We start from the raw sequence: 26,946 nt of genomic DNA on the forward strand, positions 1-26,946 counted from the left end.
CGGTTTTTGAAAGCTGGATTTCCCACATGTTGAGTGTCACGGTGAAGTACGGTCGTCTACAGAGGTGAGAGCCCCGCTTCATACTCCCAGGGCACAATCAGCGGGTCACGCTCCGACTATTATCGTTCATGCAGCCAGCACAGTGGGATGCCGATTCCGCCGACAACATGTACGGGGCCTTTAACATCCCCTGAAATGCGCACAAAGTCCTCCGCTGAGTTGTGGCAGACGCTGTTGGCCAGCTGTCGATGGGAGCAGCGGACCCTCCTGGTGGCTCGGCCGCTTCGCTAACACACGGACTCCTGCACTGCGCTTCCACCATCCCGCTCAACAAGATGTTCATTTTCTCCCTGCTTGAAGGTGCGGAATCAGCACCGAATAAAAAAAAAAACAAAGAGGCAATTATCCGGAGGTTCATTCCGCTGAACCCTCCCTGGCGGCTGTCCTTTTTACCAGCTACGCTTTCTCTCAGTTCGGGTAGCCGTCCCAACTACCATCTTTCTCCCGATGAACGATGGTCTCGGGGCCTGGATGAACGGATCACCAGCAGAGCGCTGAACAACCGGACACATCCTGGCGGCGGCGGCGGTGGCGGCGGCGGCGTTGGTTCGCTGATCCCTCGGACTTTCTCCTCCGCCGCGGCGGAACTGGGTCAGCGGCGGCGGCGGCGGCGGAGACCGACGCGGGGCAGGGCCGAATGCGGGCCGGCGTATATAAGCGCCCATTAGAGGGGAAACGCGCTGATTACGTTGCCCGCCGCCCGACCGACGCGCGCTCTCCGTGCTCTGCGTGCCTGGGATTACACGTGTCTGTGTGTGCTTGATACCGCCGCGTCGACCGAAGGTCCTCCTCCACGAGGGAAGTGCGCGCCTCGATGACCATGCGGATAGTGGTACGTCCGTCCACACCTTTACAGCGGCGTTGCATCCTATTGCTCGCGTAGGTGTGCCACCGTAACTCTTCCTGTCCCGCACGGATCCCCGCACTGTCCGAATGTCCAGCTTAGACGTGGTACTTTCACTCCACGCATGAAGCTGCAACCTTTTCCCAGTTAAACAAGAGGTGAAATTGACCGTTAGTAACTTCGATGCACTCTCTCTATTGCGCAAGGATCCGGGTTCGATTCCCCGTCGTGGCGAACGAATCTGTCAAGCAGACAAAGTGCACTAAGGCAGCGACTCTTACCACAACCTTGTTGAACGTGGAAGGGCGCAAGGTAGTCTAAATTAATCCGGAAGCGTTCATCGCGGCCCGCTTGACAGCTGCTCGCAGGTAAATGAGCCCCTACAGCGTCCGATGTTTCCACCGGTGAGTGATGCATAGGAGGCGAAACGTCCGGCAGGTGAGTGGCCAAATAATGTCACAATAAAAAGCAGCGCGGAATGCGATGCTTCGTAGCTGCGGCGGCGCCTGACGAACGAAATGGTAGCGTTCCGGGGCTGCGCAGTGGAGTGCCGACCGCGGCGGCCGCGCTGCAGTTCCTTCACCCGCGACAGATGCCGCTAGCTCAACCTTGGCCAAGCGCTGGTGACGTTACGTGGCCGCGCTGGGAAGCGTCGTTTCCCCTCTTATCTTGTTGTCGCTCTCTGCCCTGTGGGCGGCGGCACGCCATTCGACTGCATTAGCCGACTAACATCTCGGAAGCCTCAGGCACGACCCCAGGCTATCCGGCATACAGGACAGGTACCTGGCGTTGTTTGCGGCACGTTCGGCCAGCGCGCTCGGCTGAAGTTGCCTCGGTGTCAGAGTGCAGCGTACCGAAATCACTCTCATTGTTTAACGACTGCATAGATGCGTTGTGGTATTGAAAAGACAGCAGAATCTCTGCTGACGCACCTCAGTGCGATTGTTCATGCGACACAGCCGAAAGAAATATGGGCGCAGTTGGCGAGGATACATTCGTTGCCTTCACGCGCGCTCTGGAGTCTGGCTCACTCACGACGGCATCGCGCATCATCTCACGATTAAGCAAAATATCATGCGACTAAAAAAGGCTTGTCATACTAACCGCGAGACAGGAAATCACCCCAGGTGACTGAGCGTTTATTACTCGTACGGAACTCTCATTCGATAGTTTATTCATTGCTCCAGACTTTTTAACCAGTGCCATGCTAGAAGGACTGAAAAATTGTATACTGTTCACGTCTTGATACTCGGGAGCAAGTTAAGAACGGCAATAGCTCATGTGCGGTATCACTCCGCCTAAGCGACGGACCCGGATGTGAACGGGCGCGCGCGCGTTTTGAAAGGAGATTGCTATGAATGCGTCATATCGTCTGCCTTTTCTCAGGTAGTTTGTTCGTCGTCGCTACAGTCGTTTATAAGCATACGAAGTAAAAAAAATCGGGGAAACTGCTCGTGCCATGTTCAAAACATTCCCAGCAACGCACTACCTGCGCCGCGCGGAGTAACGTCCGGCTGCGGTGATTGGGCACAGCGGCAAATTCCGTTGCCGTTCTTACGTCGTTCCCGAGTATACCGTGAATTCTACTAGCCTCATCAAGGGAAATGCTTTTAGACCTTTTAGACATGGGTGCTCCGTGAAAAGCACCCATCATTCAGAAATGTAACAGGACATATTTTTCGTCGCACTTTGTGCCGTTATAATTTAGGCCGCAATGGGTTCACAAAGAGGACGCGAACGTATTTTACACCCATTCCCAACGCACAGCGGGATCCGTTACGCAGCAAGCAGGCTGTGCAGAGAAGAGAAGTCGACCATTTGGAGCCCTGCTGAGTGAGACGAAGCTGTGTTAGGCCGAGTGTCTGGCGGTGATTTTTATTCATGGGACAACGGCTCGCGATTCCCCGGGACACCCGGCCAGCGTTGCAGCCACGGTCGCGCTGAGCGTACTAAAGCGCAAGGAGACCAGGGCAATTAGGCGAGGCCATTCGCGAGGCAAAGTGAAGCCGCGTAACTTTCAGAGCCTGTTTCCTTACGAGAACGTCCCAGAGGCTTTGGTGGGCGCCCAACGTTTGTTTGTGAGCCGGATTTCTAAGTTTGAATCCTGCTCGCCCCACGTATGACAGCCAGCCGTCCGCTTACAGACAGATGAAGCTGGTCCGACAAGGGGAGGTCCCTGGTTACAACTGCAACACGAGAACGAATCCCCTTCTTGAAAGCCCCTCACATTTTTTCGTGGGGTTAGATAAATCACACGCAATTCATGCGTTGACTTATGCCGACGTAAGTTTTGGGGCAAAGAACGGGAAGGTACATAAGCAGCGGCATGTCGTGAACCCCGTTGATAGTCGGAACGATCGAGCGTTGTGTTCGCTCTGTGCGGCAGCGCACCCACGTGCTTGCTTGCTCTTTTTCGTGCCGCCTGCCCACGAATCGCGCCGAGGGTCCAGACCCCCCCCCCCCTCCCGCCCCCAGAGTGACCGCGCGCCGAAAGGCTTGAGCTCGCGGTGTGAGCGAGCTAAGCGGCGAGGAAACCTGCACGCGCCTTAATTCTTCATCGGGAAGAGGGGCCGCGATTTCCCTCTCTCGTGAAGGTCAGTGCGGCCTTACATGTTTTGTCGAAGTATGCGATGTACGGGCGTCAGTGCCAGCCTGGAAACCGCTTCTGTTTAACAGAGTTTTTTCACATCCGGGAACCGGGGCGTGAGTGGGCCATCGTTTGCAAAAACGTTTGCGCACAGGTGCCCTTCACATATTAGAGTGTTATAGCACAGCGGAGAATCGGTCGCAGTACCACGTCCGTTACACAACCGGTTTCGCCACCTGTGCGCACGCGCAGTGGCGCCGGTCGGCTGCCGGGTACCGTACCGGCCGGCCGGTTCTTCGCTCTGCCCTAACACTCTATTACCCCTGAAATCCATCGGATAGATACTTACTCCACTCATTACTCTGTAGTCTTTTTCGCCCGCCCAGTTTCGAGTTGTCCGCTAGAAGCCTTAAAAAAAACATTTCCAGGTTAACGCGTACATATTGCACGGACGACCTATGCGATCGGTTCCGAATCTTGAAACTTCCGAATTGGCCCAAGTGTCAAGTTAACCGAGTTCACGAGGTTCTGCTCTAGGCACGGGGGCGCCGGTGTCGCTCAGCCTAAAAAGGAAATAGTTAAAGCAAGCAGTCAGTTCAAGTATTAGCTCGCAAATCATAGTGCAGGGCCTCAGCGCGACGAAAGGTGCCCAGCAGCGTTACGCCGACGGTCAGCCGAGTCCAACGGTCGGGTGCACTGCACGACAAGATGGCTGCCTACAAACTTTCACGCCGCCGAGTTCAACCGATTCTTTCCGTTTGGTTCTGGGTCTAGGTTTTGGGTAGGCTGGTTGAACATGGTGAAAAAATGTTAAAAGCTGCTTGCCGTATAGTACAGGCGGCTTGCTCTCTAGCTACGAAGCACATGTTAAACCAGCGTGGCGTTTAATATCACAGGTACCACGAGTGCCCAATCTGTGGGAGTAGAAAAAATTTGTCGCTCGGAGAATTTTCCTGTACAATTCTGACGTCGTACGCAGGTCGAACTTTTATTAGAGCATTTATTTTGCCTTCCATTTGCCTCGAGTGCCGTCCGACGGCAGTCCAGCTCAGCCGCGGCTAGTGTGCCATTCGACGAGATTTTAATTCTTACGACTGCGCTTACACACGCCAGAGCGACGGCCATTGCGGTGTAGAGGTTCCGTCTTAGCTGCGCGTTACTAAGGGCGGCGGTTCTAACCTTTAGAGTGTAGGCGATGGTTCTAACTTTTAGTTTTAATTGATTTTTTATGGCTCAGGTTAGCTTCTGGTGTTTTAAATGATTATTTTATGTCCGTTAGGTTATGTTAGGCTAGTTTACGTTACGTTAAGTTACGTTAATGAAAGGCGAAGTAGCGCCAGGAGCGCAATTTTTTTCATTGGAACGCCGATGGACGTCGCTGTAGTGGAGCTCTTGTGGTACCGTCGGACAGCACTCTAGACACAGTCCTTTTGCAAACCATTTAGGTCGACGAAAGGCTAGCGGTGCCCTAGAGCGAGCACACACCGCCACATTCTAATTACTGGCATACGGATGCGATAGAGAAATATCGTGGAACATGAAAAAGTACTCGGAAAGTATGGCTCGTGACCCAGCCCTCACGGAGGACAGCTGATGCGCTGACGCTGTACGCGAGTGATAAGCTACGAAAGATTTTTCCGCTCTTACTACCGCCACTTCTTTGCACCACACTGTTCGCGTGTCCCTCGCGTTGTCGCTGCTATTTCGAAAGTGTCGCTCAGTTCGCGCCACCATCATACTCAACATCCGCTGTTCGTTCACTGCGTTTCGAAAACCTCTTTCGATGACCTCCCAAGGCGTCACCACACCCTCCGCCCCGAAGTCATCGTAGTTCATCTGCACATGTCCTTCTTTTTTTCCCTTTTCATCCCCGTCGTTTTGTACTTTCTTCGGCCCCTTCTCTCATACCCGCGCAATTTCCCTCATCACTTGCGGTGGGCAGATTCTTTCGTGTAAATGTGGGTTAGCGTGTTCCACTCGCGCATTTGAGCTCCACCAGAGTTTGGGTGCGCGCTAGTTGGCAACGGTAATCCATTACTTCATGTGTAGCGCGAAAAGAAACGAACAAGGACAGGAGGAGGCGACGGACACAAGCGCTAACTTCCAGCTGTGCCTTAACGAAAAAAAAGCGCGAATTCAAACACGGTATCGGGACATTATTGTACACAACAGACAAAAGAACAGAAGCAAGATATCATGAAATTTGCACACAAAAATATCGCACAACGATGAGACGTAGAAAAAAAGGGAGCACGAGGCATCGACTACGGTGGAGCCCACCCCCATTTTAGATAGCCAATCTCCTTATCAGACGAGGCCACAGAAGGTGCGGACATGCAATGGCCCCCCAGGCGGGCTATTTCGGCCGCCTCAGTCATTTTTCTATAGTCTTCTGATCGGCGTGTCGAGCAATGACTCGAAGAAGGACTTACAGCCGCACGCAGCCGGGCTAACGACCGGCCGCGTGAGCATGACTACAACGGGCGTAAAATTGTCAAGGGTCACTTGAGTTTTAGTTGCCGCGGCTGTAAGCCCCTTTGACAGTCGGACCGTCACTGCTCGACACGCCAGTGACAAGGCTGTACGTAAATCATTGAGGCGGCCGAAATAGCACGCCTGGGGGACCGTTGCGCGTCCGCCCGTTATGTGGCCTTGTCTGATAAGGAGATTGGCTACCTGAGAGGGGGGTGGGTGCCACTTTAGTCAATTCCTCGTGCTGCCTTTCTTTCGAGGTCACATCGTTGTGCGATGTTTTTCTGTGCAAATTTCGTTATATCTTGCTTCGCTTCTTTTGTCTGTTGTGTACGATAATGTCTCGCTTCCGCTTTTTTTTTCAGTAAAGCTCATTTGGAAGTTGGAAGCACAGTTGGAAAAATAAAGAAAAAGCGGACAAGGACAGACGGAGGCAACGGGCACAAGCGCTAAGCACAGTGGGAAGTTAGCGCTTGTGCGCTTGTGCCCGTTACCTCCGTCTGTCCTTTCCCGCTTTTTCTTTAATTTTCGCGGTACACGAAGTCATGGATCCCTCTAGTTCATCCTTCTGCGCTGTTTATCGCCCCATATTGCACCCGCTATATTTATTTTCGTTGGCGCATGGACGAACATGACTCCTTCTTGGAGTTGCTTCACAGCATTATTCTAAACATCCGCGAGCACCGACAGAATCAAGCGAGTGTACACTTTGTAAGACGGGGTTGCCGTGCTCTCTTCTGGGTGGGAAAACATTTCGTGCTCTTAGGAAACCACAAGGGCACACTGGCCTCGCCACGTCCTCCCATGCTCTGTCAGGGTCTCCGTGGTCTCCTTACAGCACAGTCACTGAAAGCGGTAGAACAGCGCGAAATTCCATTACGTTATCAAATATCTTCTGCAGCAAGAAACCGCGAGTCAGATGGTCTTGTCGCAAGGCCACGTCAATTGACCCGGCGTCAAATAACGCTTTGGCGGCGGACCATCATTCTGCCCATCAACATTTGCATCCAAGCGTGACCTCCGCATCGTGTGCTCTTATATTCCTTCGTTGCAGTGCTTGGACACTTAAACCGCACTCGACAGATTTCAGCCATCATCGTGGAAATGTTCTTACGAGCGTGCAGAATCAGGTAACGCTGTCGACCACACACGAGTGTGAGCCGCGAAATCTGTGCGGAGACCCGTGAGCGCGCATATATCAAGTGAGCTGGAGAAAAAGCCACGTATCTCAGCTATGCTCGCACACAAATTCGGGGAAACTTGCACTCACGCGCGAGACTTGAATGGCGAAGCTGTTGTAGGTGAGCGTTGCCGTACACGCAGTCAGGTTTCAGCATCATTGTTTATTTGAATAGTTGCGGTGCTTGTAATCGCCGTCACGTGGATCTGAGGATTGGCCGTCTTCTGCGCGGCCAGTGGTGCGTGCAAAGTGTTCCTCAGCACGGCAGACTTCCACCAGCTCTTCGTCGTCGACTCGAGGCATCGGTGGCGGGGGGATCTGCAAGTCGTCTCGGGGAGGACTGGCCCACTCGTGGCCTATTGTCCGCAATTGCTTCTAGTAAATGCGGCGGCCTCTCGGAAGCAGGGTGCCTTCTCAGCTTTAGCATTGGCGCTGGATCGACTTCTTACGTGTGCGGGAGCAGCGCTTGGCAGTAGCGCTGGATTTTTTTCTTTTTTGCTAGAGCCACTGCGCGAGACGGGGACTCGGCGGTCGCCGCGAGGCACGCGCTCACGAGCGCTCGGCGTTTTCTTGTGATTTTTTTCCCTGCAACGGCGAACTTACGGCTTGCAAAACAGCTCTGCTGCTAGATGCTGCAAATGGGCCGTTTGGGCCGTTATTGAGAGTCCGCAACAAGTGGTGGCCGCCCGCATACAGCCAATCGACGGGCCGTGCAGCGTTCGCTGGCAGCCTCCAGTTGGCAGCACCGCAGCGTCGGTGCCTCTGTTTGCGCCGACGTGAAACACGCGGGTCGACACGCGTACGGCGGCCGCAGCGCAGCTAGCTCGCCCGGCAGGACACGCTTCCTGGAGTCGAAATGGAGTTCCGCTCACGCTCGAGCGCCCGCACACGTCCAGGAGAAGGCGAGCCGCTCTGGTCGAGCGCACTCGGACGTCCAGGCTTTCGCAAACAGGGGCAGCCTTGAGCCGGGCAGCGAACGCATTTCTTTCCCTGCTGCCTCGCTGTTTTCGTTCTGCACCGGGCCGGCTCGACTAACGACGACGTCCACACGGCGCCCCAGCGATACCGGCGAGTGCGGGCGACAATGGCCCCCCGAGCCCAAATGCGTGACCGGTCCGGCGATATACATCTTGCGAGACTGGCCGCCGCCCGAGCAGGAAGGCCCGAGGAAACGGAAAGCGCCGGTTCCTGGCTGTTGCTTTCCACGGCGTCACGGGCCAACGGGATGAGTGCCTCAGTGCCTCCGAGCACGCGAACCCTTTCTGGCGACGACGCTCCGTCTGTAAGCGCGTCACTCTGACGCGATCCAGATCGAAGCAAAAGGGAAGTGATGCGGCACCTCGCACCAGTCTCGGATATAGAGAAAATCGTTCGACAGGTTGGCACCATCGGCACCGCGGCTTTTCGATTAATAGGGAGTAACTCGCCCGCTCTACGTAAGGCTGCAAAGTACAAAAGAAGGAAGACGCGACGGTGCGATAAGGACTGTGCGCCAGGCAGATTAAATGTGCAGACCTCGTTACAATAAACGAACGAACGGCGCAACAAACGACCTCACGAAGCGTTGCTTCGAGGCTCGTCGCATTCGTTTCAAATGAAGAGGACCACAATTTCAGAGTGCCCAGACAATTTCGGACTTAGAGTGCTCTTACGATGTCACAAACTGGCGGGAAGAATAAAAAATTCAAGCAGTTCCACTCAACGTGAAAGCTGTCGGAAATGCAGACAGTGATTCGCCATAAAGGCTCTTTGCTGCCCGCCCTCACGCTCTTTCCCTCTGTGTCTCACTCCTCGGTCATACTTAATCGCAGCGCGAAGGACGGGACAGACAGAAAGATCAACCACTGGACAGGCGCTGACTCTCAACTAAATTTATTGAAAACCAGCAACAAACATTTATATTGAAGGCAAACAACGCCGCACGTGTCAAAGTAGCATACAAAGAAAACAAACAGAACCTGATAAAAGTGCAAACGGGAACATGACTTATTTGTCGTTATCCATGAACTGGACCTCTTTATCAATAAGCACCACTGAAGGGTGGCTCACACACTTTTCGCGTACATAGGGCAGACTGGTAGGTGTGCTGATGTTAGATTGCGAGAGCATGCACTCTCCTTTGACAAACGTCCGCGACCGCCTCTGCCCTCGCCCTGCCACACGTGCGGCTGCGACCCGGTGTTTCACGAAACCGATATTGTTACCAAGCACCCGAAGCAGCTACACCGCGAGATAGTTGAAGCCTATCACATTAGCAAGAGGGGCGAAAAGTGTGTGAGCCACCCTTCAGTGGTGCTTACTGATAAAGAGGTCCAGTTCATGGATAACGACAAATAAGTCATGTTCCCGTTTGCACTTTTATCTGGTTCTGTTTGTTTTCTTTGTATGCTACTTTGACACGTGCGGCGTTGTTTGCCTTCAGTATAAATGTTTGTTGCTGGCTTTCAATAAATTTAGTTGAGAGTCAGCGCCTGTCCAGTGGTTGATCTTTCTGTCTGTCCCGTCCTTCGCGCTGCGATTAAGCATGAACACGTACCAACTCGCCCCACTTGCAACTGTCCTACATCTCACTCCTCGCTTGATGAGGTTGTCTCGAGGCAATTCGATATTCCCGCCTTCGCAGTGTTCGCGCGCCGTCTCCTGGGATAGCGCGCAACCTTTTTAAAGCGAAGCTTTCTACCTCTACTAACCAAGAGTTCTGTCGCGACCCTTGGAGTCAACAGAAAACTCCCGCGAACGAATAAAAGATAAAAGTAATTACTGGCACCGCAACGAATCGAACCCGGAACGAATAGAGAAACGGAGCGACAGCCCATTGTCTTACCAATTGAGCTACGAGCGCTCGCGGAGACCGTGGGGGGGGGGGGGGGGGGGGCGTGTACTCACCGAGACGGTGTACTCACCGAGCACAGCAACGCGTTTACCCCATGTGTTCTCGCTGAATGCCACGTGATAGCGTCGCGTGACCTCTCTCGCCGCTTTGCTCTCCGCCCACGGCACGTGTAGCAGCCTTGTGCGGTCCTTGCGCATGCGCTAGGAGTAAGTAACAATTAATGGATGCTCACACTAACGCATGGCATCTTCTCCTCCGTCACTGCCGCCGATATCGCTGCCTCCGTCGGCTGCGGCAGCGACGGAGGAGAAGGGAGATCGTCTAACACCCCGTTTGAGCTTCTTCGATATAATAAATAAACAGTTTCCACTCAAGTGATTCACCAATACCGCTCAAGGAACCACCATTCATCGATCATGCAATGATTTAACCTCAGCAAGGAGTATCTCTTTGAAGTAATACAGGGTGTGGTTAAGTGCATTTCATTTGTCTCTGGTTTTACCCATTGTAGAGCCACGTGTGTGGATTCAAGTGACGTCGCATGAGTAATCGTTCCGGGTGTCGTGTACAGCTTCGCTTTCCAACCACCTTCATAGGGTGGATATGCGCGCCTTTTTTAAATGCAGAGCATTTCTTTAACTCACGATGTCACCCGGCGTTGTCGGCGTGCCTCGGCGCCCGCAACAGCCGTTCCAGGTGCGCCCTCTCCCCCACTCCTCCTCACCTGCTCTCCGCTGCTCCTCGCGTGTTCTCTGCGTGCTCGGATCGCGTTCAGCAACAGGTGGGGCGCGCATGCGTCGTAGTTTGGCGCGGGAGCAACAACAGTTGTGGCGTGATCGTGACGTAGTCGTGACGTGGTCGTGGCGCGGTCGTGCCGTGATGGGGCGGTTCTCGGCGTTCGCTCTCGCTGTCAATTTCTTTCGAACCAGATAAAATCGGGTATGTGCGCCCCCCGAAAATGCCCTGCATTTGACCGTGCCCCTCGCGAGGGGGATGTCTTTTTTATCCTTTGTTTCTTGTTCTGCCAGCAACGACACGAGCGGGAGTTCTGTTCGTTTTGTGCTTGCTTTCATCTCGCACGTGCTGGAGCCTTTCTGCGACAGTTCGAACGTTGCATTTCGCGACAGTTCGAACTTGGCATTTCTTGGGTTGTCACTTATTTTTCGCTGACTATCGTAAAACTTAATCATATGAGCGTTCCTAACTACCGTAATTACCCGATTCTAACGCGCACCTTTTTTCCGGAAAAATAGGTCGAAAAATCGCATGCGCGTTAGAATCGGATACGAAACCGAAACTGCCGAAACAACGGAAATTTCGCCCCGCCCATCGCCATCGCCATCAAGATGGCGCCAAAGCTTTTAGCAACGATTTTTCGGACGCTAGGAAGCATAGGCGTGTAGGCTTTTCTATCGGCGTTCACACAAATCGTTAAATCGTTCCGCTTGCGCGCCTGATAACAGCAATGGCAGCAGCGGCTATCACGCGTTCAAAACGAGCGGTCGCCTGAAGCGTGCGCCTCTGGAGAAGCTCGTGGGATGGGCGTGCGAGGCGTGGGCCACGATCCCATCGACCATGGTTGAACGTTCGTTATGTAGTGTGGCATCGCGAACGCGCTTGACGGCACCAAGGACGAGATGTTGTGGTGAGCGGAGAGCGACGAGGACTGAGATGAGTGAGATTACTTCGAGGAATAAATCGCCCGTTTCTCTCGCATTGGTTTTTCTTGCTCACAAAGTTCCGTGCGCGTTACAATCGGAGGTGCAAGTTTTTTCGTTTTTTTTTTTTTTGCAAAGAAAAGTGGGTGCGCGTTAGAATAGGGGGCGCGTTAGAATCGGGTAATTACGGTAAATGGACGCAGGGGCGGCTGGTTAATTATATAGATTTTTCCTCAGATGTGTCTGCAGTTTTCTTTGCGCTAAATACTGGGGGCATGTATGACAAGTGCCAGCGGTTCAAGAGTTTCGAACGGTTATGACTATATAAACCGCGTGTTCAAGTATGCTGTTAACTCTTGGCCGGACGAGTGGGCACATGTCGGAGGTATTTTAACATGATAGTGTTTTATACCGGGGTGCACCAAGGTCTGACTGACGTCATATCCGTTGCGGAATGACATCACAAGAAAAACTTCGATCGAAGCGGCCGCGCCGGGATTTGAACCACGAGCTCTTCCGCCGCAATGGGAGGTACGAAACACGCTCCAAACTGCGCCATGTACAGACGCGTAAATAGGACCATCGACAAACGCGCCTTATATCCTTCCCTTCATATGGTGCTGCCGTCTAGGAGAGGCGAGGCGAAGTTGTGTATCATGACAAATACCCGCCGACAGTTGGTGATGCCAGCACCTACGTGTACGGGGGTCGACGCACAGCGTAACCTGCGAAGAAGCCTGGAAGGCAATGACCGCGGAGTAAGATCGACGCCGACTTGCGAATATCGCACCCATGGCACGGCCCGCTGCTCCTTTCGCTGCAGCGGACCGTGTTTTCACCAAACGATTCGCGGACAACCCGTTTGGTTTCGTTCGCGCGGATGGTTTGCGAGCGCCTCTGGTTTCAGTCGGATTTACGCAATGCTCCCGCGCGTGCAATCCAGTGTGTAACGTTGATGCGTATTGTCTACGGAACGATCACCGGGTGGCGCTGCACTCTCCCCTCCGCGAGAGTACGCGGGGGCTTCCGCCGCATTGGTGCGTGCTTTTTTCGCTGCGCGCGTGCTGCATTTCTCGCGCTACGATGAGGTCCGGGTAAAATTTTCTTTCGACTTATGGAAGCATGCATGTTAGCACGTGTCCAGCAAGTTCGGTTTGCACGTAGAGTAGCTACTGGGTCCATTTTTGCCGGCGCTTGTGTTGTCGTCTGCTGGAGACGCGTCGTCTGCTACGCGCCGCTAGAACGGCCGAGTGACCCGGCGGTTTCACGGGATGAAATGTGCTCTTGGGTGGTCGTCGGCTGCCGTCTTTCTGTCGTCCAGACGACAGCTGTGCAACTTGTCAGAGCGCACTTTTCTTTTGTTTGCTACTTTCTTCCCGTATTCCCACTTAGAACATCCGGATCTTATGGACGGCAGAAACATTGAGGCTTACAAGAATTCCCGTTAATGCATTGTTTCTAATCCTTGAAATGATCAGTTGCCTCATATGAAAGACGCATGAAAAAGGAAATGCTATTAAAGGGGTGCGCTGTGCGCTGACAACACCGCATTTCCATTTTGCTTATCTATCTTTGAAGGAATTTGGTTCGCAACCTTCGTCCCACAGATTGACCCTCATATAAATATATATATATATATATATATATATATATATATATATATATATATATATATATATATATAGATATAGTCTGGAAAGATAAAAACTAACACAGAGCGCGAAAACATAAGGTTAGTAGAGACAGAGACACACGAGAAAGACGTAGAAATAGAAATAAGTTCACTAACGTTTTAGGAAGAGGACTTCCTTTCTTCAGAGTACAGAATAAGTTCGTTTCAGAGTTATATATATACAAAAAATGTAGCAAGGGCGAGGGCAAAGTAAGAGAAGGGAGAGTTTGTACAATTGGATCATGGTTGGTGGATAGTAAAAGAATGAAGAGAGAGCGGAAAAAAATTATAAAAAGGATAATAAGAACACACAGTCACGCGGGGTACGCACATCGGAAAGAAGGAGAGAACCAAACAGAAAAAATTAACAAGGTAATTCCCCCTCCCCCGTGGCAACAGGGGTGAAAGAGGGGTCGAAACAAGATATGCCCATGCACGTGTTTGACAAGGGCAAAAAAAAATTAGTCACGCGGAACGAAGAAGGTCCAAAGAAGATATGCCCATGCACACAAAGGGCGAACATCTGCCCATCCACACCCGTTCTAAGAATCAGGGTCAGGTCATTGAAACATGAGACACTTGGCTTCTGTTGGTGGGAGGCAAGGGTCGCGCCCAAAAACAGTAGGACAGGCAGTTTCGACAGGAAATGAGTGAACATTGGTATACAAAGAGCGGGAAAAAAAAAGGACCAGGTCAAACAAGTCACGAAAAGAAAGAAAACAGGCAGGCGCACGCGTATGATGCGGCAGCAGGTAGTATGCATCTGGCCGGCGCATGGTGCCAGTTCAGGGAATGTCGAGGCGGTCAGCAACGAATATTAGAAAACAGCAATTACAAAGAAAGAGGACACGAAAGCAATCACACACGCTCGCGTACACAAATTGATTACAAGGTGAGAATATCAAAGCTAACAATGGTACTGCAGCCTTCTACCCGGATCACAATGTCCAGACTTGTTTGTAAGATTTGGTTTAATGAAGCCATTGTGCTAAAAAACGCGGCGCTAGCACGAAACTATACCCATCTACGGAAGCTCGCCAACTGATAGGAGAATATTATAGAGGGAAATAAATGAACAGGCGTAACACTAGCCTGAGAAATGAAGCCGAAATTTTATTCGGAGGAAAGACACGTTAATTTCCCATAACTTTCATTGATGCCAAACGACGCTGACTTAAACTTATAAATGAGGTAGGACTCGCGAACCTCGAGATCTTGATGCGTTTTAAAACTATATTCAAGAATTGTGGCCTTCAGTTGCTCAAAAGAATGACCAGGAGTGTTAACATGCTTTGACAGAGGCAAAGAAGGGCAGGTTTTTGCATGAGAACGGTGATTGTTAAACCTCAAACGAAAGGGTGTTTCAGTCTGGCCGATGTATTGTTTGCGGCAGAGGGTGCATTCCAGCAGGTATACGACGTTGGCGGAATCACAGTTAAAGTTCCCTTTTAATTAACATAATAGTTTGAAGCTGTGCTGGCGGCGCGCTGTGTGGTGGTCATTTGTGGGCATACCTTACACCGTGGTTTGTTACAGGGCATGCAACCAGTAGTCTGTGGTCGGCTGATGCTGGATTTAGTGAGAACGTCGCCCAAATTTTTGCTGCGTCTATAAACAACGCGTGGCGGCTCGGAAAATATTCTCTTTAGGCGTTCACTTTGAGCAAGGATATTGTGATGTTTTTTTAATATGAATGCAACTTTCCGAGAAGAGGCCGAATGGGTCAAAACGAGGTTTGTTTGTTGATTGGGTTTGGGAGCTTTTTTGCGGAGAATGTAGGTGCGGTTCAACTGGTTAGCTCGTGTAATCGCGTCATCGATCACCTGCTCTGGGCGTTTTTGATTCAAGAGCGCGGTTTTAAGTTCTCTGCAGTTGGAATCGAAATCCGCCTGTCTTGTGCAGATTCGCCTAAAACGGTGAGATTGGCTATAAGGTATTGCAGTCTTGCAGTGCCTGACATGGCTGCTGTGGAAGTGCAAATACTGGCGCGTGTCCGTAGGTTTCCTATAGAGATTAGTCTGAAGCCTGCCCTGAGAAACTGTGACAGTAACATCCAGGAAAGTTATACTGTGCGTAGAGTAGGAATGAGAGAGGGAGATAGTAGGATGCGCAAGGTTAAAAGCCTCAATAAACGCAAGAAGTTCCATTTCACCGTGCTGCCATACCATGAATATATCATCTATATACCTTTTGTAGTACAGTGGCTTCAAATTATGGGTTTCGAGGAAGTTTGACTCTAGACATCCCATAAAGATATTCGCGTAGTTGGGCCCGATTTTGGTGCCCATTGACGTTCCGCTGACTTGCACGTAATTGACACCATCAAACTCAAAATTGCTAAGTTCAAGGATAAGGTGAAGGAAAGTTTCAAGGGTGAGAGAATCGATAGGTTAGTCACCCGCCGACCGCTCATACGCACATGATACAGCGGTGATTCCATCCGCATGCGGAATGTTAGTGTATAGCGACACGACATCCAGGGTAACAAGTAAACAGTTGTTAGGAATTTCTATCTTCAGAATATCCGAGAGAAAATCATTTGTATCCTTAATGAAGGATGGAAATCGGGGGGGAATGTCGCGAATTAGGGAGTCCACATAGCGCGAGAGGTTCTCGGTGACAGTACCAATGCCAGAAACAATGGGGCGACCTAGGTTGTTATTTTTATGAATCTTAGGGAAAAGGTAGAATCTACCTGCTACTGGGCTTAAGGGAATAAGAGAACGAGCAGTTGTATCAGTTATTTCCTGATCTTGAACAAGCTCAATGAGTTTATCTCTGAGAATTAGCTTATAATCGTTAGTGGGATCACTAGGGAGTACTCTGTAGAACGTGGATTCCGATAGTTGTCTATTAGCCTCGTTGACATAGTCAGCTTTGTCGAGGATCACGATGGCGCCTCCTTTATCGGCCGGTTTGATTACTATTTCGGGGCAACCTGCGAGTTCTTCCAGGGCTTTCTTTTCCTTGCTTGTGAGGTTACGGCGGAAAAAGATTTGCTTTTGGTATGCTGCTCGTACATCGCGATGAACGGCTTTAATATACATGTCGAGGCATGTATCGCGCTGCGTGGGAGGGGTCCAGTGCTTATGGCTAGGTAATGCAGTTCGCGCTTCGTCGGTTGGGGGACGGTCATGGAAGTACTCCCGCAGTCTCATATTCCTCGTGAAGTTATCTAAGTCTTTAAAAAGTTGAAATTCGTCGAAACCGCCAGTTGCCGGGCAAAAATTCAGCCCTTTTGACAGGGCGCTCATCTGATCTGGTGACAGGGTAATACTAGAGAGGTTCATCACATTTCCAGTGAGATTTTTCTTAGCGTTGATAGCCTGGGGAGAGCTGACAGAAGGGGGATAAAAATTTGGGTTTGCGTTGGCAGACTGACTAGTACCGGCGCTAATGGGAGTTGGTGAATGGTCAGTATTTGGCGAATTAATCGCGTTAAAGGGCGATTTTCATGTGCATTCCCAGATAATGGACAGACATTAGTAGAGGGGCTAATTTTATTCTTACGGGTATAGTCATCGCTAGGAATATTATCTCGCGAAAATTTACGCACTTTTTTTTTTCGGATATGGCGGATGCCTTTTTGGATTCGTAGCTGCGAAGAAGGCCTGATTCTCTTTCGCTTAGCTCCTTACTAAGAATTTCTTCTTCCTGGCGGAGGGAATGGGACATAGTCTCGTAGGGATTCAGAATTATCTGCGTTTATTACAAGGATGCGTTGTCTAGTACCTGTTGCCACTTCTTCGTGTTGGATGGGGAGAGTTGGGCAGTTGCAGGTCTGAGCCTAACCCTGAAGTCCCTTTGTCGGCGCAGAAGACACTTTCTTGCGGAGGTTGTAGGCTGGCTTTGGGGCGTCCGATGGCAGTGCGGATCCGCTGCTGGCGTTTTCCTGCGGCTCGGTTGTGCATGGTTGAGGCTCCGACGGCCGTTGTAGTTCCCGAGGGCGGGCGCGGCAGGCTCTGGGCGCGGCGCACTCTCGGGGTTGGGCTGCAGGCGATGATGCGTCAGTGCTCCGAGGCCGTGGTCGCAGGAGCACATACGGGTTGCAGGCTGCGGCGGGCGTCCGGGGACTCTCGGTGTACGTCCCTGGCGCTCAGCTGAAGGTCCGTGGCCGCGGTGGTCACGGCGGCATGCGTGTGTCCGGGAACATCGTGAAGGGCGTTGTGCTGGACGGGAGCAGAGGCAGCGGTGGGAAGTCATGGTCGTATGAGGCCACTGCGGGAGCTTGGGTGGCGGTGCATGCGACCTCGCGTCACCCAGGAGGGTTGCAGCGCTTTTGCGTGAAGCAAAGATCGCGGATGTGGCTAGCAAGCACAGCCACACCCTCGAAACTGGGGTGCAGGCCATCAGCAGTAAGGACTCGGCGGGCGGGAAGGTGCTGGAAGCCGTGGTCAATGAAGCGCACACAGCGAGAGTGGCGGCAGAATTCACGCAGAAGAGACTTAAAGCGTCGTGCTTTTTCGTTGCAGCCAATGGCAAAGCGGGAGATGCGGTAGTCACGGCGGCGGTTAGTAGAGCGCGGAAGATTCAAGCTGGCGTAGATGGTGGAGATGTTAGGCCGAGATTGAAGAATAAGGTCAGTCAGCGAGCGATATTCACAAAAAGCGCGTTCAGCAGAAGAAGAGGCCAGGTCATTAGTACCGACATGCAGAAAAACTGTGTTGGAGCAAGCAGGTATAGAGTCAATGAGTAAGCGTGCGTCAGAGAGAGAGAGAGAAAGAACTTTATTCTGGAGCTGTTGGGTCAACGGCGAGTGGTGACCAGCGCTTGGAGGGCGCCGGTGACCTGGGCTGCTCGTTCAGCGAGTCCTTGCTGGACCCGCGGATCCGAGCTCCCTAACGCCGCCTCCCAGTGCTCCACACAAGAGATGAGAGGGAATGAGTTTTGAGGGCATTGCCAAATTATATGAGCAACTGTTTCGTGGAAATGCATGCGCCGGGTTGTGAAATAAAAGCAGGGGCTCCAACACAGAGCGGGTCAATCAAAAACCAACAAGACTTTCGGCAGTATGCAGCAGACAAAACAGCGCACTAACGTTCACTTGCAGACCTATCCTGGTTACACCATCGCACTCGTCACGAAACACAGAATTTGGTGGAGGATCAAGATTTTAACACACATTCGTTAATTTCTCAGTGAATAAAGCATTTGCTGCCGGGAATGCGTTGATGGCATATAAAACACCAAATCTTTTGAATAAAAAATGAACGAAGCTCACAGTAGCGCGTATGACTTGAAGGTAGCGAAGCTGTATACTCAACCTTTGTTACCATCACGACGCTTTAGAGGAGCCATGAAGAGAAAATACAACTTCGTTTAATTTGAAAGAACTAGGATTCAGTATCTCACTCAGCTCCATTACAACCCCAAAAAAGGTTTTTTTAACGGAAAAAAAGTAAGAGGTATTTAAAAACTTTCAGATTTTGCGCCACAGTGACGTGTTATGAGCAAGAATGACGTCATACGGGCCAACAATAAAACATAATTTTCAGTGCGTTAACTGCACGTTAGCATTAAATTGATGCGGTCAAATGGAACTAGAGGCCCCATTACAGACGCCCAGTCATTGTCGTCGCGACAGGTCAGTTAGGCGGCCGCCAATCGCACAAACAAGGTTCCGTGACGTCATAGAAAAGTTGCGGGAAATTGGCTAGGGGGTCGCGACTGCTTCACACGTTATCTTTAATATCTCCGTTGTTTGTTCGAAGATTTCGATGATATTGGTATCATTGTTATCGGGACTAAGCAGTCTTTCTAATAAACCCAACTTGTATTTTGTCTTCATGGCTCCTTTAAGTCCACGAACGATGATGGCGCCCATGTATGACGTCATCCTTCATGTGGCAATCATCGTTCATGTTGCAATCGTGTACATAAGCTGTCGTAATGGTCACAAAGGTAGAGTATACAGCCTCGCTACCTTCAAGCCCATTAAAAAAAAGTCCACGATTCCAGCCGACTTGCTTCTTCTTCGCTTCCGCAGCCGCATATGCTCCATCACTGTTGCTGTAAGTGTGAGCTCCCTTCACTTATTTTAAATGATAATCATTGGACATGACCTTGGAGGGGCGTACGCTATGACGTGTCTTTCTCGTTCCGAGCAAGTGTTGTCACAGTTACGGCGAACGCTGGAGTCTTTTTTTTTTTTTTTTGTCCAAGCTTCCCCACCTGGGTTTTGTACACCTTTAAAGACGCTATCGAGACGAGAAGTATTCGCCAATAAGGTGTATGCGGATGCGGCTTACAAACCAGACATAATTTCTAAATGGACAAGAAATCAGGCTTCGGCATCTAAATGCACCTTCTGTGCGGCTCATACTATCCCCAATCTCTTTCATCTAATTTGGTCTTGTTCAGCATTTTCAAGGGGCAGAGAGCAACTCCTAGGCTCTCAGGCAGCCCCGCATACACTAATGCAGTGGCGGATCCAGAGGGGGGGCGGTAGGGGCGATCGCCCCCCCCCCCCCCCCCCAAAGCCTGTGTCAACATCCCCCCCCCTCTCCCCCCTCCCTTCAGTGCCCGTGGCCACCACCTTGGTCAGGTTGCCCCGACACGACTTCCCTAACCGCAGAGGAAGCCGAATGGCTAGAACGGCTGTTATGATCGGCCTTCACTGCTTCAGAGGTAGCTACACGGCAGGCGTAACCGAAGTTAGTCTCCTAAGCGTGGTTATCGCAAACCGAGCTAGGCAAGCACGGTTTACCCTTACAAGCCGAGGAGCTGCAGGTGCACCAGCCGTGAACCGGCCCAAGTTAATCGACAGCTTCGCGGAGCGGCGGGGGGAGCAGCCGTGCTTGGGCTTTCTCTGTGCCCCCGCTTTCTTCGCGCATGCTGTCGTTCAGGAGATTTAAACAAAAAGAGCAGTGACCTGGCACATTTTTGTGTGTTTTTGTATTTATTCAGACGGTGCAATAAGCCGCGGCCGCCGCTGCGTAGCCGGGATTGCTACAGCCGCTCTGACCGCTCTGTTTTTTTGTTTTTTTTTCAATCAAAATAAACAATTGTAGTGGACGCGCGCCTCACGGCTCACTGAAGGTGCCTTTCTCACGCTTGCTCAGGCTGTTCGCGTTACCTGACCCGCCGGATGTATGACACGTGGGATATCGTGTTCCACGCCTGCGCTGCCGCGCCATCGGGGACCGGGAAAGTGGATGCGGGGGCGGGGGGTCACCATTTTTCTTCGCTTAAAAAGACACTTGAGTTCCAGCAACCGATCGGTGTGTACGCTTTTATCGTCATTCGTCAGCCGACGAGGCAAGAAGGTTCGGTAATTCAGTTGGTTCAGTACTGCGGCACAAGTTGAAGGAGATGTGACATGTAGTCGAAGGTGACGAAACACTCACGTGCTCACTACATGACCAGCACGTGATTTCGTCGGCCGAGTCGCATGAATCTGACGACTGGTACTGTAGTAGCCACTTGATCCATCCTGACGACTCGAGGTAAGCGTTGGCCACGCGCAAATATGTAGCTTGCATTTAGAACTTTAGATTTGATACCCGCACCTCTTAATTGTTTTGTTTTTGAGTACAAGAAGACTTGAAACGTGCCTATCATTGCTAGCTGCAGTATTCGAGATGCCAGTCACGCCAGTTTTCAGTCAAGCATACCCCGGATGTTGTAGTTACTATACTGACCCTTCTAACGCAGTTACGAGGAATGTACCAAAATCCTATAGAACCCGCTACGACGATATGCATCAGTGATTGAATTAAGTACTTTTTGCAGCAGTATAGGTTATTCATATAAAACTTCAAGGTACGTTTTCCTAAACATGCGTTTACAAAGAATACGAGCATGTGTTGTTTCATATTGATGAAATGAACACTGCCCACGATTTTATGCTGGGGAGTTTCAAAGGTAGTGAAGCAATGTCACATAGACTGAAATAATTTTGCTAAAGTACAAGCGATTTGATTATCGCAAGCCGATACAGCATCTCTTGCTCAAGCTTAGCACGACATCATGTCGCTACGCGCTTTGTGATTCATTCTTTCGATTACACAATGGACAGTTCTTTTTAAAGTATTACGCTGAAAGTCCCCTGTAAGGCTTACGTAAATATGCCTAAGCACTGCGCCATTTGCTAATTGTCGTCGTCTGTGATGCTTCTGCACGTTGAAGTTGCTCTCGCTCTGTTTTACTTGTTCAAACGATGTAACGCACAATTGAAGATGAGCAAGCAAGTAGAACCACTGTGAGCAAAAATTAACAGTATTTATTCTCTGACGGGGTTCCTTTGGTAATAGCAGAGTCCCTGGTAATAGTAACTACTAAAACAAAAGTCACCCTCCCCCTCTTCATTTGTACTTCAAGTGACCGCCCCCCCCTAAAATGAGTGGCTGGATCCGCCCCTGCACTAATGGCGCACTTGCAGCTTATTAGCGGCGATCCAAGCACCCTTGAAAGGGTAGCAAACTTTGCTGTACAAAGTGGCCCGTACAGAGTTTTATAGTGGCTGACTGAGTCCCACCCTTTTTTCAAGTGTCCGTGCTCGTACGCGACTGTACTCGTGTGAACATTCCCGAGAGTGCTCCACATACCAACGACCAGTGCCTATGTGAACGCTCAAACCGTGACTGCAGCTAAGCGGAACAGAAACTGTAAACGATTACAACGTCATGCGAGCATTAATTGTAATACGGTTCTTCCCCTTTCCTTTTCCCCCTAACCCCCACCAGGGCCTCAGACCTCTTCCTAAACAAAGGTCATTCTTCTTCTTCTTTTGTTTTTGTACAATCTTGGCCAATCTCCCTAAGTGGGTATGCTTGGTTTGACAAACGTCCCCCGGGGACGCTGGGTGGTTGCCAGGAGGCATGCACACACGAGCTCTTGGCATTTTCTTGTTGTTTGTTTTAAGTGCCGGGCGGTCGCAACGAGGAAGGCGCTCACGTGCGCTCGGCATTTTATTGGTATTTTTAACGGCGGACACCATGCACTCACGATCTTCTCAAGAGCTTCGCTACCAAAACAAACGTGTATTTTGCCTGCAGGGCCCCTTTAAGTGATGGACTCGAAGCAACCGAGGCCGAATTCACGAGAGTCGGGTCTGGAACTGGCATGCATTGAGACTGAAGGGCGATGAGATTGTGCGCACGGTGCACAACGAACCTGGACGCCTCAGTGCCCAGATATGGCGAAGCAGAAATGATAAACAACGGCCTCATTCTGCTGTACACATGGAAGGCACAATGACCAGAAGTTACGCTCATGACCTACCCAAGCAATGCCCCGCCATAAGCTTCCTACCGAAGGCCGTTTATGTCGCGTTGTGGTTTCACATGATCGTTTTTCGCGTTCATCGCAGTACTGTTGTACAGTGAACGCTCGTCATCACAGAATCGCTTTATTCCAAGTCTTTTCAGGTCCCCACTCCGTTGACGTGAGAGCAAATCATGCCGTCTTTAATGGCGCACCTCTTGTTGTGTTTCCGCTTCTTTTTAACACGAAACTGTTTTATGCCGGGCTCTACCAAGAGTTGAGTGACGTCAACCGTCAGGGACATGTCATCGCCAGAACAACTTCGATTAACGTGGCTGCGCCGGGATTTGAACCACGAACTCCTTCGCCGCAACGGGAGGTACGAAACGAACTGACGCGTAGACAAGAAGACAAACGTGCCTTATATCTTTCCCTTCAGATGGTGGTGCGGTCTAGGAAAGGCGAAGCGAAGTAGTGCATCATGACGCTAATAAGCGCCGCGCCGCCTCGATGCCAGCGCCTACTTTTACGGTGGACGCGCTGCGTAACCTGCGAAGAAGCCTGGAAGGCAACTACCGCGGAGTAAGATCGAGGCCGACTTGCGAATGTCGCGGTCGTGGTACGGTCCGCCGCTCCTTTCGCTGCAGCGGACCGTGTTTGGTTTCGTTCGCGCGGACGGTTTGCGAGCGCCTCTGGTTTCAGTCGGATTTACGCAATGCTCCCGCGCGTGCAATCCAGTGTGTAACGTTGATGCGTATAACGGTGCCATACCGACGACATATAAATAGCGACGTGCAAGTTCATATCGATACCCAATACGCATCCAGCTACTCGTGTGAAGGCACATTTCACTGTCGTGTTTTACCGGTTCCTATGGAAGAGGGATCAACCGCATTTTTTCGTAGCCTCAAGGCTGCGTGGATAAGGAGTGAGTTGGAGCTATGCATCTGGTTCAGTCTAGCAAGACAGGGTTGACAGAGCCACCAATGGCCGCGAGTGTCCTGCCACAAATCCGGGCCATATGTTTCCTTCAAATGTCCCGGGGCATGCGCACAATAGGTGGCGAGGGTCTGCCGGGGGTCAGTTTGCAATGTCGCAAGAGAGTCGCTCAAGCCGCTGACGCTGCCCTCGCAGTTGCTGCTGGCGCTGACGTGCGGCGCCGCGCTGGCGGGCGACGACAAGGACAGCTTCTCGATTGGCCTGGGCGTGCTGTCGCCCTCGTACAGCCAGAAGATCGGCCCCGACGGAAGCACCAAGGTGGACTTCAACCAGGAGAAGAGCGGCTTCTCCTACTCCGTCAGCAGCGGAGAGCCCAACGCCAAGGGCTCGTCCGGCGCCGTCAAGCCCTACTCGCACATCACCTTCACGCAGCAGTTCCAGGAGCCCGGCGCCAAGCACGCGGGCAGCGCCAACGAGCTGCAGCAGGGCGCGCAGCATCAGCCGCCGCCCGCGCAGCAGCACTACGGCGCGCCGGCACCGCTGCAGCAGGGCGCTGCGGGCGGCGGCGGCCCCCCCTCCTACGGTACGTACTAGACACAAAGGGCAGCGCTTCTGGAGGCCCGGGTTCAGATTAGCGTCACTATATAAAGACTTTTAGAGTATCGGCATTCTTTTCTCATTGTTATGTGCCGCGAGGATTTTCATTGGTCGGTCGGCACCACGTGATATTTGTTTACATATGGGCGCAGCCATTTTGTTTCTGGGCGCCTCTCTCCTTTCTCTCTCTCTCTGCTGCACGGGCGCTAGAGCGGCCGGTTGCACTCTGCCCGTCACAATCGGTGGCGGTTTCGTTGGGAGAGATGGGAACACTGCAAGCCAGAAACAAAATGGCCCCCAGACGCTTCCGGGTGCACGAAGTGGCTGTAGCTTATTTAGTGACGCTATAGTTAAGATACTATCGTATTTCTTGTATACGTACTGTTTATAGCGGTGGCTACCTTTTTTCGACCGGACAACAACAGTTTTTTGTATAATGGGGCACCAAACGCTTTCGTTTTATCAAGGCTTCCCATCAACTCGAGATGAGCGAACACAAAAAGTGGTTTATGTTACTACTGTCGACGTCTATAGCCGACACTCATGATTTTGCGGAGATGAAGACGGTGCTCAGCACAGACTGCCAAGGTGGGCTTCATACACAGTGGTGGGGTAGATGTTGAGGTTACGCTAAGAAAACCACCCCGAGTTTGAAGTCACATCAGATGCGTAAGTGTCGCAAAGCCTATCGCCCCCTTCCTGAGACCCATACGCTCGTATGAGTATTTCTCGGTTGGGAGAACACGCCTATGCGCGATTTCCACGTCACAGTGCCCCGCCCGGTGGCAGAAGTTGATTTGTCCTATACGTGTTGCTGGTGGATCTCAAGGAACATCTGCACGCATTGGCATCAACAACCACAGTATGTCGAGTGAGATGCGAGCTGGTGGAAGAGCATTTGGTCCGTCTCCCAAAGAGGAGGGCCTTCGAGTGCTTGTGCTCATTGTGGAACAGAGTTTAGGGCGCACGCGCTGCTTCGCGGCCCCCGCTTCATTTCCGGGAGTGTGCCGCTTTCTGTCGCAGGCCCTTCTGGTGGATACGGCGGCACCTACAGCACGCCCTACAACCCCGGGCAGCAGGACGCCAAGCAGTTCGTGCCGTCCGTCTTCTCGGGAGCCCAGCAGGCCGGCGCGCCTGCCCAGTACGCCGGCGCAGCAGGCGGGCCGTACGGTGGAGGGCTCCCGAATGGAGTCCAGTACGCCGCAGCCCCGCAGCCCGCCCTCGCCGGAGGATACGGCGGGGGCAACGGGTACGGCGGTGCCAACTCTCTGGCTACCTTCGCGGGTGCCGGAGCGGCCTATGGAGCTGGTGCGCAGCAACAGGGCGCCTACGGAGCGCCGCAGCAGATCGGCGGCTACGGAGCAGCCCAGCAGCAGTTCACCGGTTACGGCGCAGCGTCCCAGCAGCTGGGCGGCTACGGCGCAGTCCCCCAGCAGCTGGGCGGCAGCCTGACGTCCGATCAGAATTCTGCCATAGCCGCCGTGCAGCAGGTGCTGGCCCAGCAGCGCCAGGCCCAGCCCGCTCCGCAGGCCCAGGCGTACTCGGCGGCCCCCCAGGGCTACGCACCCCAGCCGCAGCAGCAGCAGCAGTTCGCGCTGCCCCAGCACCTGTTCGCTGGTGGCCAGCAGCAGGCGTACGCGGCACCGCAGCAGGCGTACGCGGCACCGCAGCAGGCGTACGCGGCACCGCAGCAGGCGTACGAGCAGCAGCAGGCCTACAGCCCCGGAACCCACGGCAGCGGACAGGCCTTGGCCCTGGCCTACGGGACGGGAGGAGGCGGCGGATATGCCGGCGGCTTCCAGCCGTCCGCCGGATACGCCGCGGCGGACACGGGCTCCGCGCCCAAGTACGGAGCCAACATCTTCGGCCCGGCGCAGGCATTCGTTCCGCAGGGACAGGCGGGAGCAGCCAACGGATACGGCCCCAGCGCCGCCGCTCTGCAGGGAGGCTACGGAGGCGCAGCGAGTCAGGGAGCCGCTCTTCAGGCGGGCTACGGAGGATCTGCGGGAGGCCTCGCTCTGAACGGCTACGGTGCCGGCGGCGTCGGCGGTGCGCCGGGCATTCAGACGTACGGCGGCGGACCCGTGGCGGGAGTGGCCTTCCAGGGCTACGGGCCAGGAGCCGGTGCGGCCCTGCAGGGCTACGCCGCCGGAGCTGCAGCCTCTCAGGCGCCCGCGTACGCCCCCTCCGGAGCGGGAGGCTACGGCGGCGCCCAGCTCGGCGGCCACGCAAGCGGGGGCGCCCAGTACGACGGCCAGGGCGTCCAGTACGCGTCGGGCTCCTCGCAGCTCAGGCTACAGGCCGCCCCGTACGCGGCTGCTCTCACGGCGTCCGGCTACGGGGGAGCGTCCACAGGCGGCGGATACCTGGCGGGACCGGGAGCCTACGGAGCGGCTTCTTCTGCGCAGCTCCGGGCTTATCGGCCGCCGGCTCAACCTCAGGCCGGCTACAAGCACAAGAAGTGATCAGCTCCGCTCTTGTTTTTTTACGAGGGAAACTTGGCGGGTGTCGTGCTGCGAAACGATCGGAAGCACCGCCTCTTGCAAGGCCTCGGGCTCCCAGCAGCGACTCTATTTATTTTCTCGGCCTGCTCGTCCGCGGCTTTCTTGGTGGCGTCTGTTCCACTCGTCGCAAGCTGTAGTGGCATAGCCGTCGCCAAGGCTTTTAGTCAGCACTTTCTGTTGCGCAATGTGATGCCGCTGGTAGCTGTCCAGCGGAAACGTAAACTTCTACGCGGCCGCGTAAAAGCAGCAAGAATTCTAAATGAGGCATTGCGACGCTATTTGAGCACAGTATATATCCTGGGTGGGTATTGCACTTATCTCCACACCACGCACGACAGCGTTCGTGTCTTAAACATAGCCACCCTACATCTGTTTATCATAAGTGCCAAGTACTAT

At 52.6% G+C, this 26,946-nt stretch overlaps 1 protein-coding gene across 1 annotated transcript; it reads left to right on the plus strand.

Annotated features, from left to right (window-relative positions):
• Positions 1-565: 565 nt before the first annotated feature.
• LOC144151496 (uncharacterized) lies at positions 566-26,660 on the plus strand. Its single transcript, XM_077682566.1, has 3 exons — positions 566-892; positions 23,645-24,032; positions 25,070-26,660. Exons 1-3 carry the CDS (start codon positions 875-877, stop codon positions 26,509-26,511), a joined length of 1,848 nt encoding a protein of 615 aa, XP_077538692.1. The 5' UTR covers positions 566-874; the 3' UTR covers positions 26,512-26,660.
• The last annotated feature ends 286 nt before the right edge of the window (positions 26,661-26,946 follow it).

This window comes from Haemaphysalis longicornis, unplaced genomic scaffold, assembly GCF_048455015.1.
Source record: "Haemaphysalis longicornis isolate Haplotype H1 unplaced genomic scaffold, Haemaphysalis longicornis Haplotype H1 scaffold_9, whole genome shotgun sequence".
NCBI lineage: Eukaryota > Metazoa > Arthropoda > Arachnida > Ixodida > Ixodidae > Haemaphysalis > Haemaphysalis longicornis.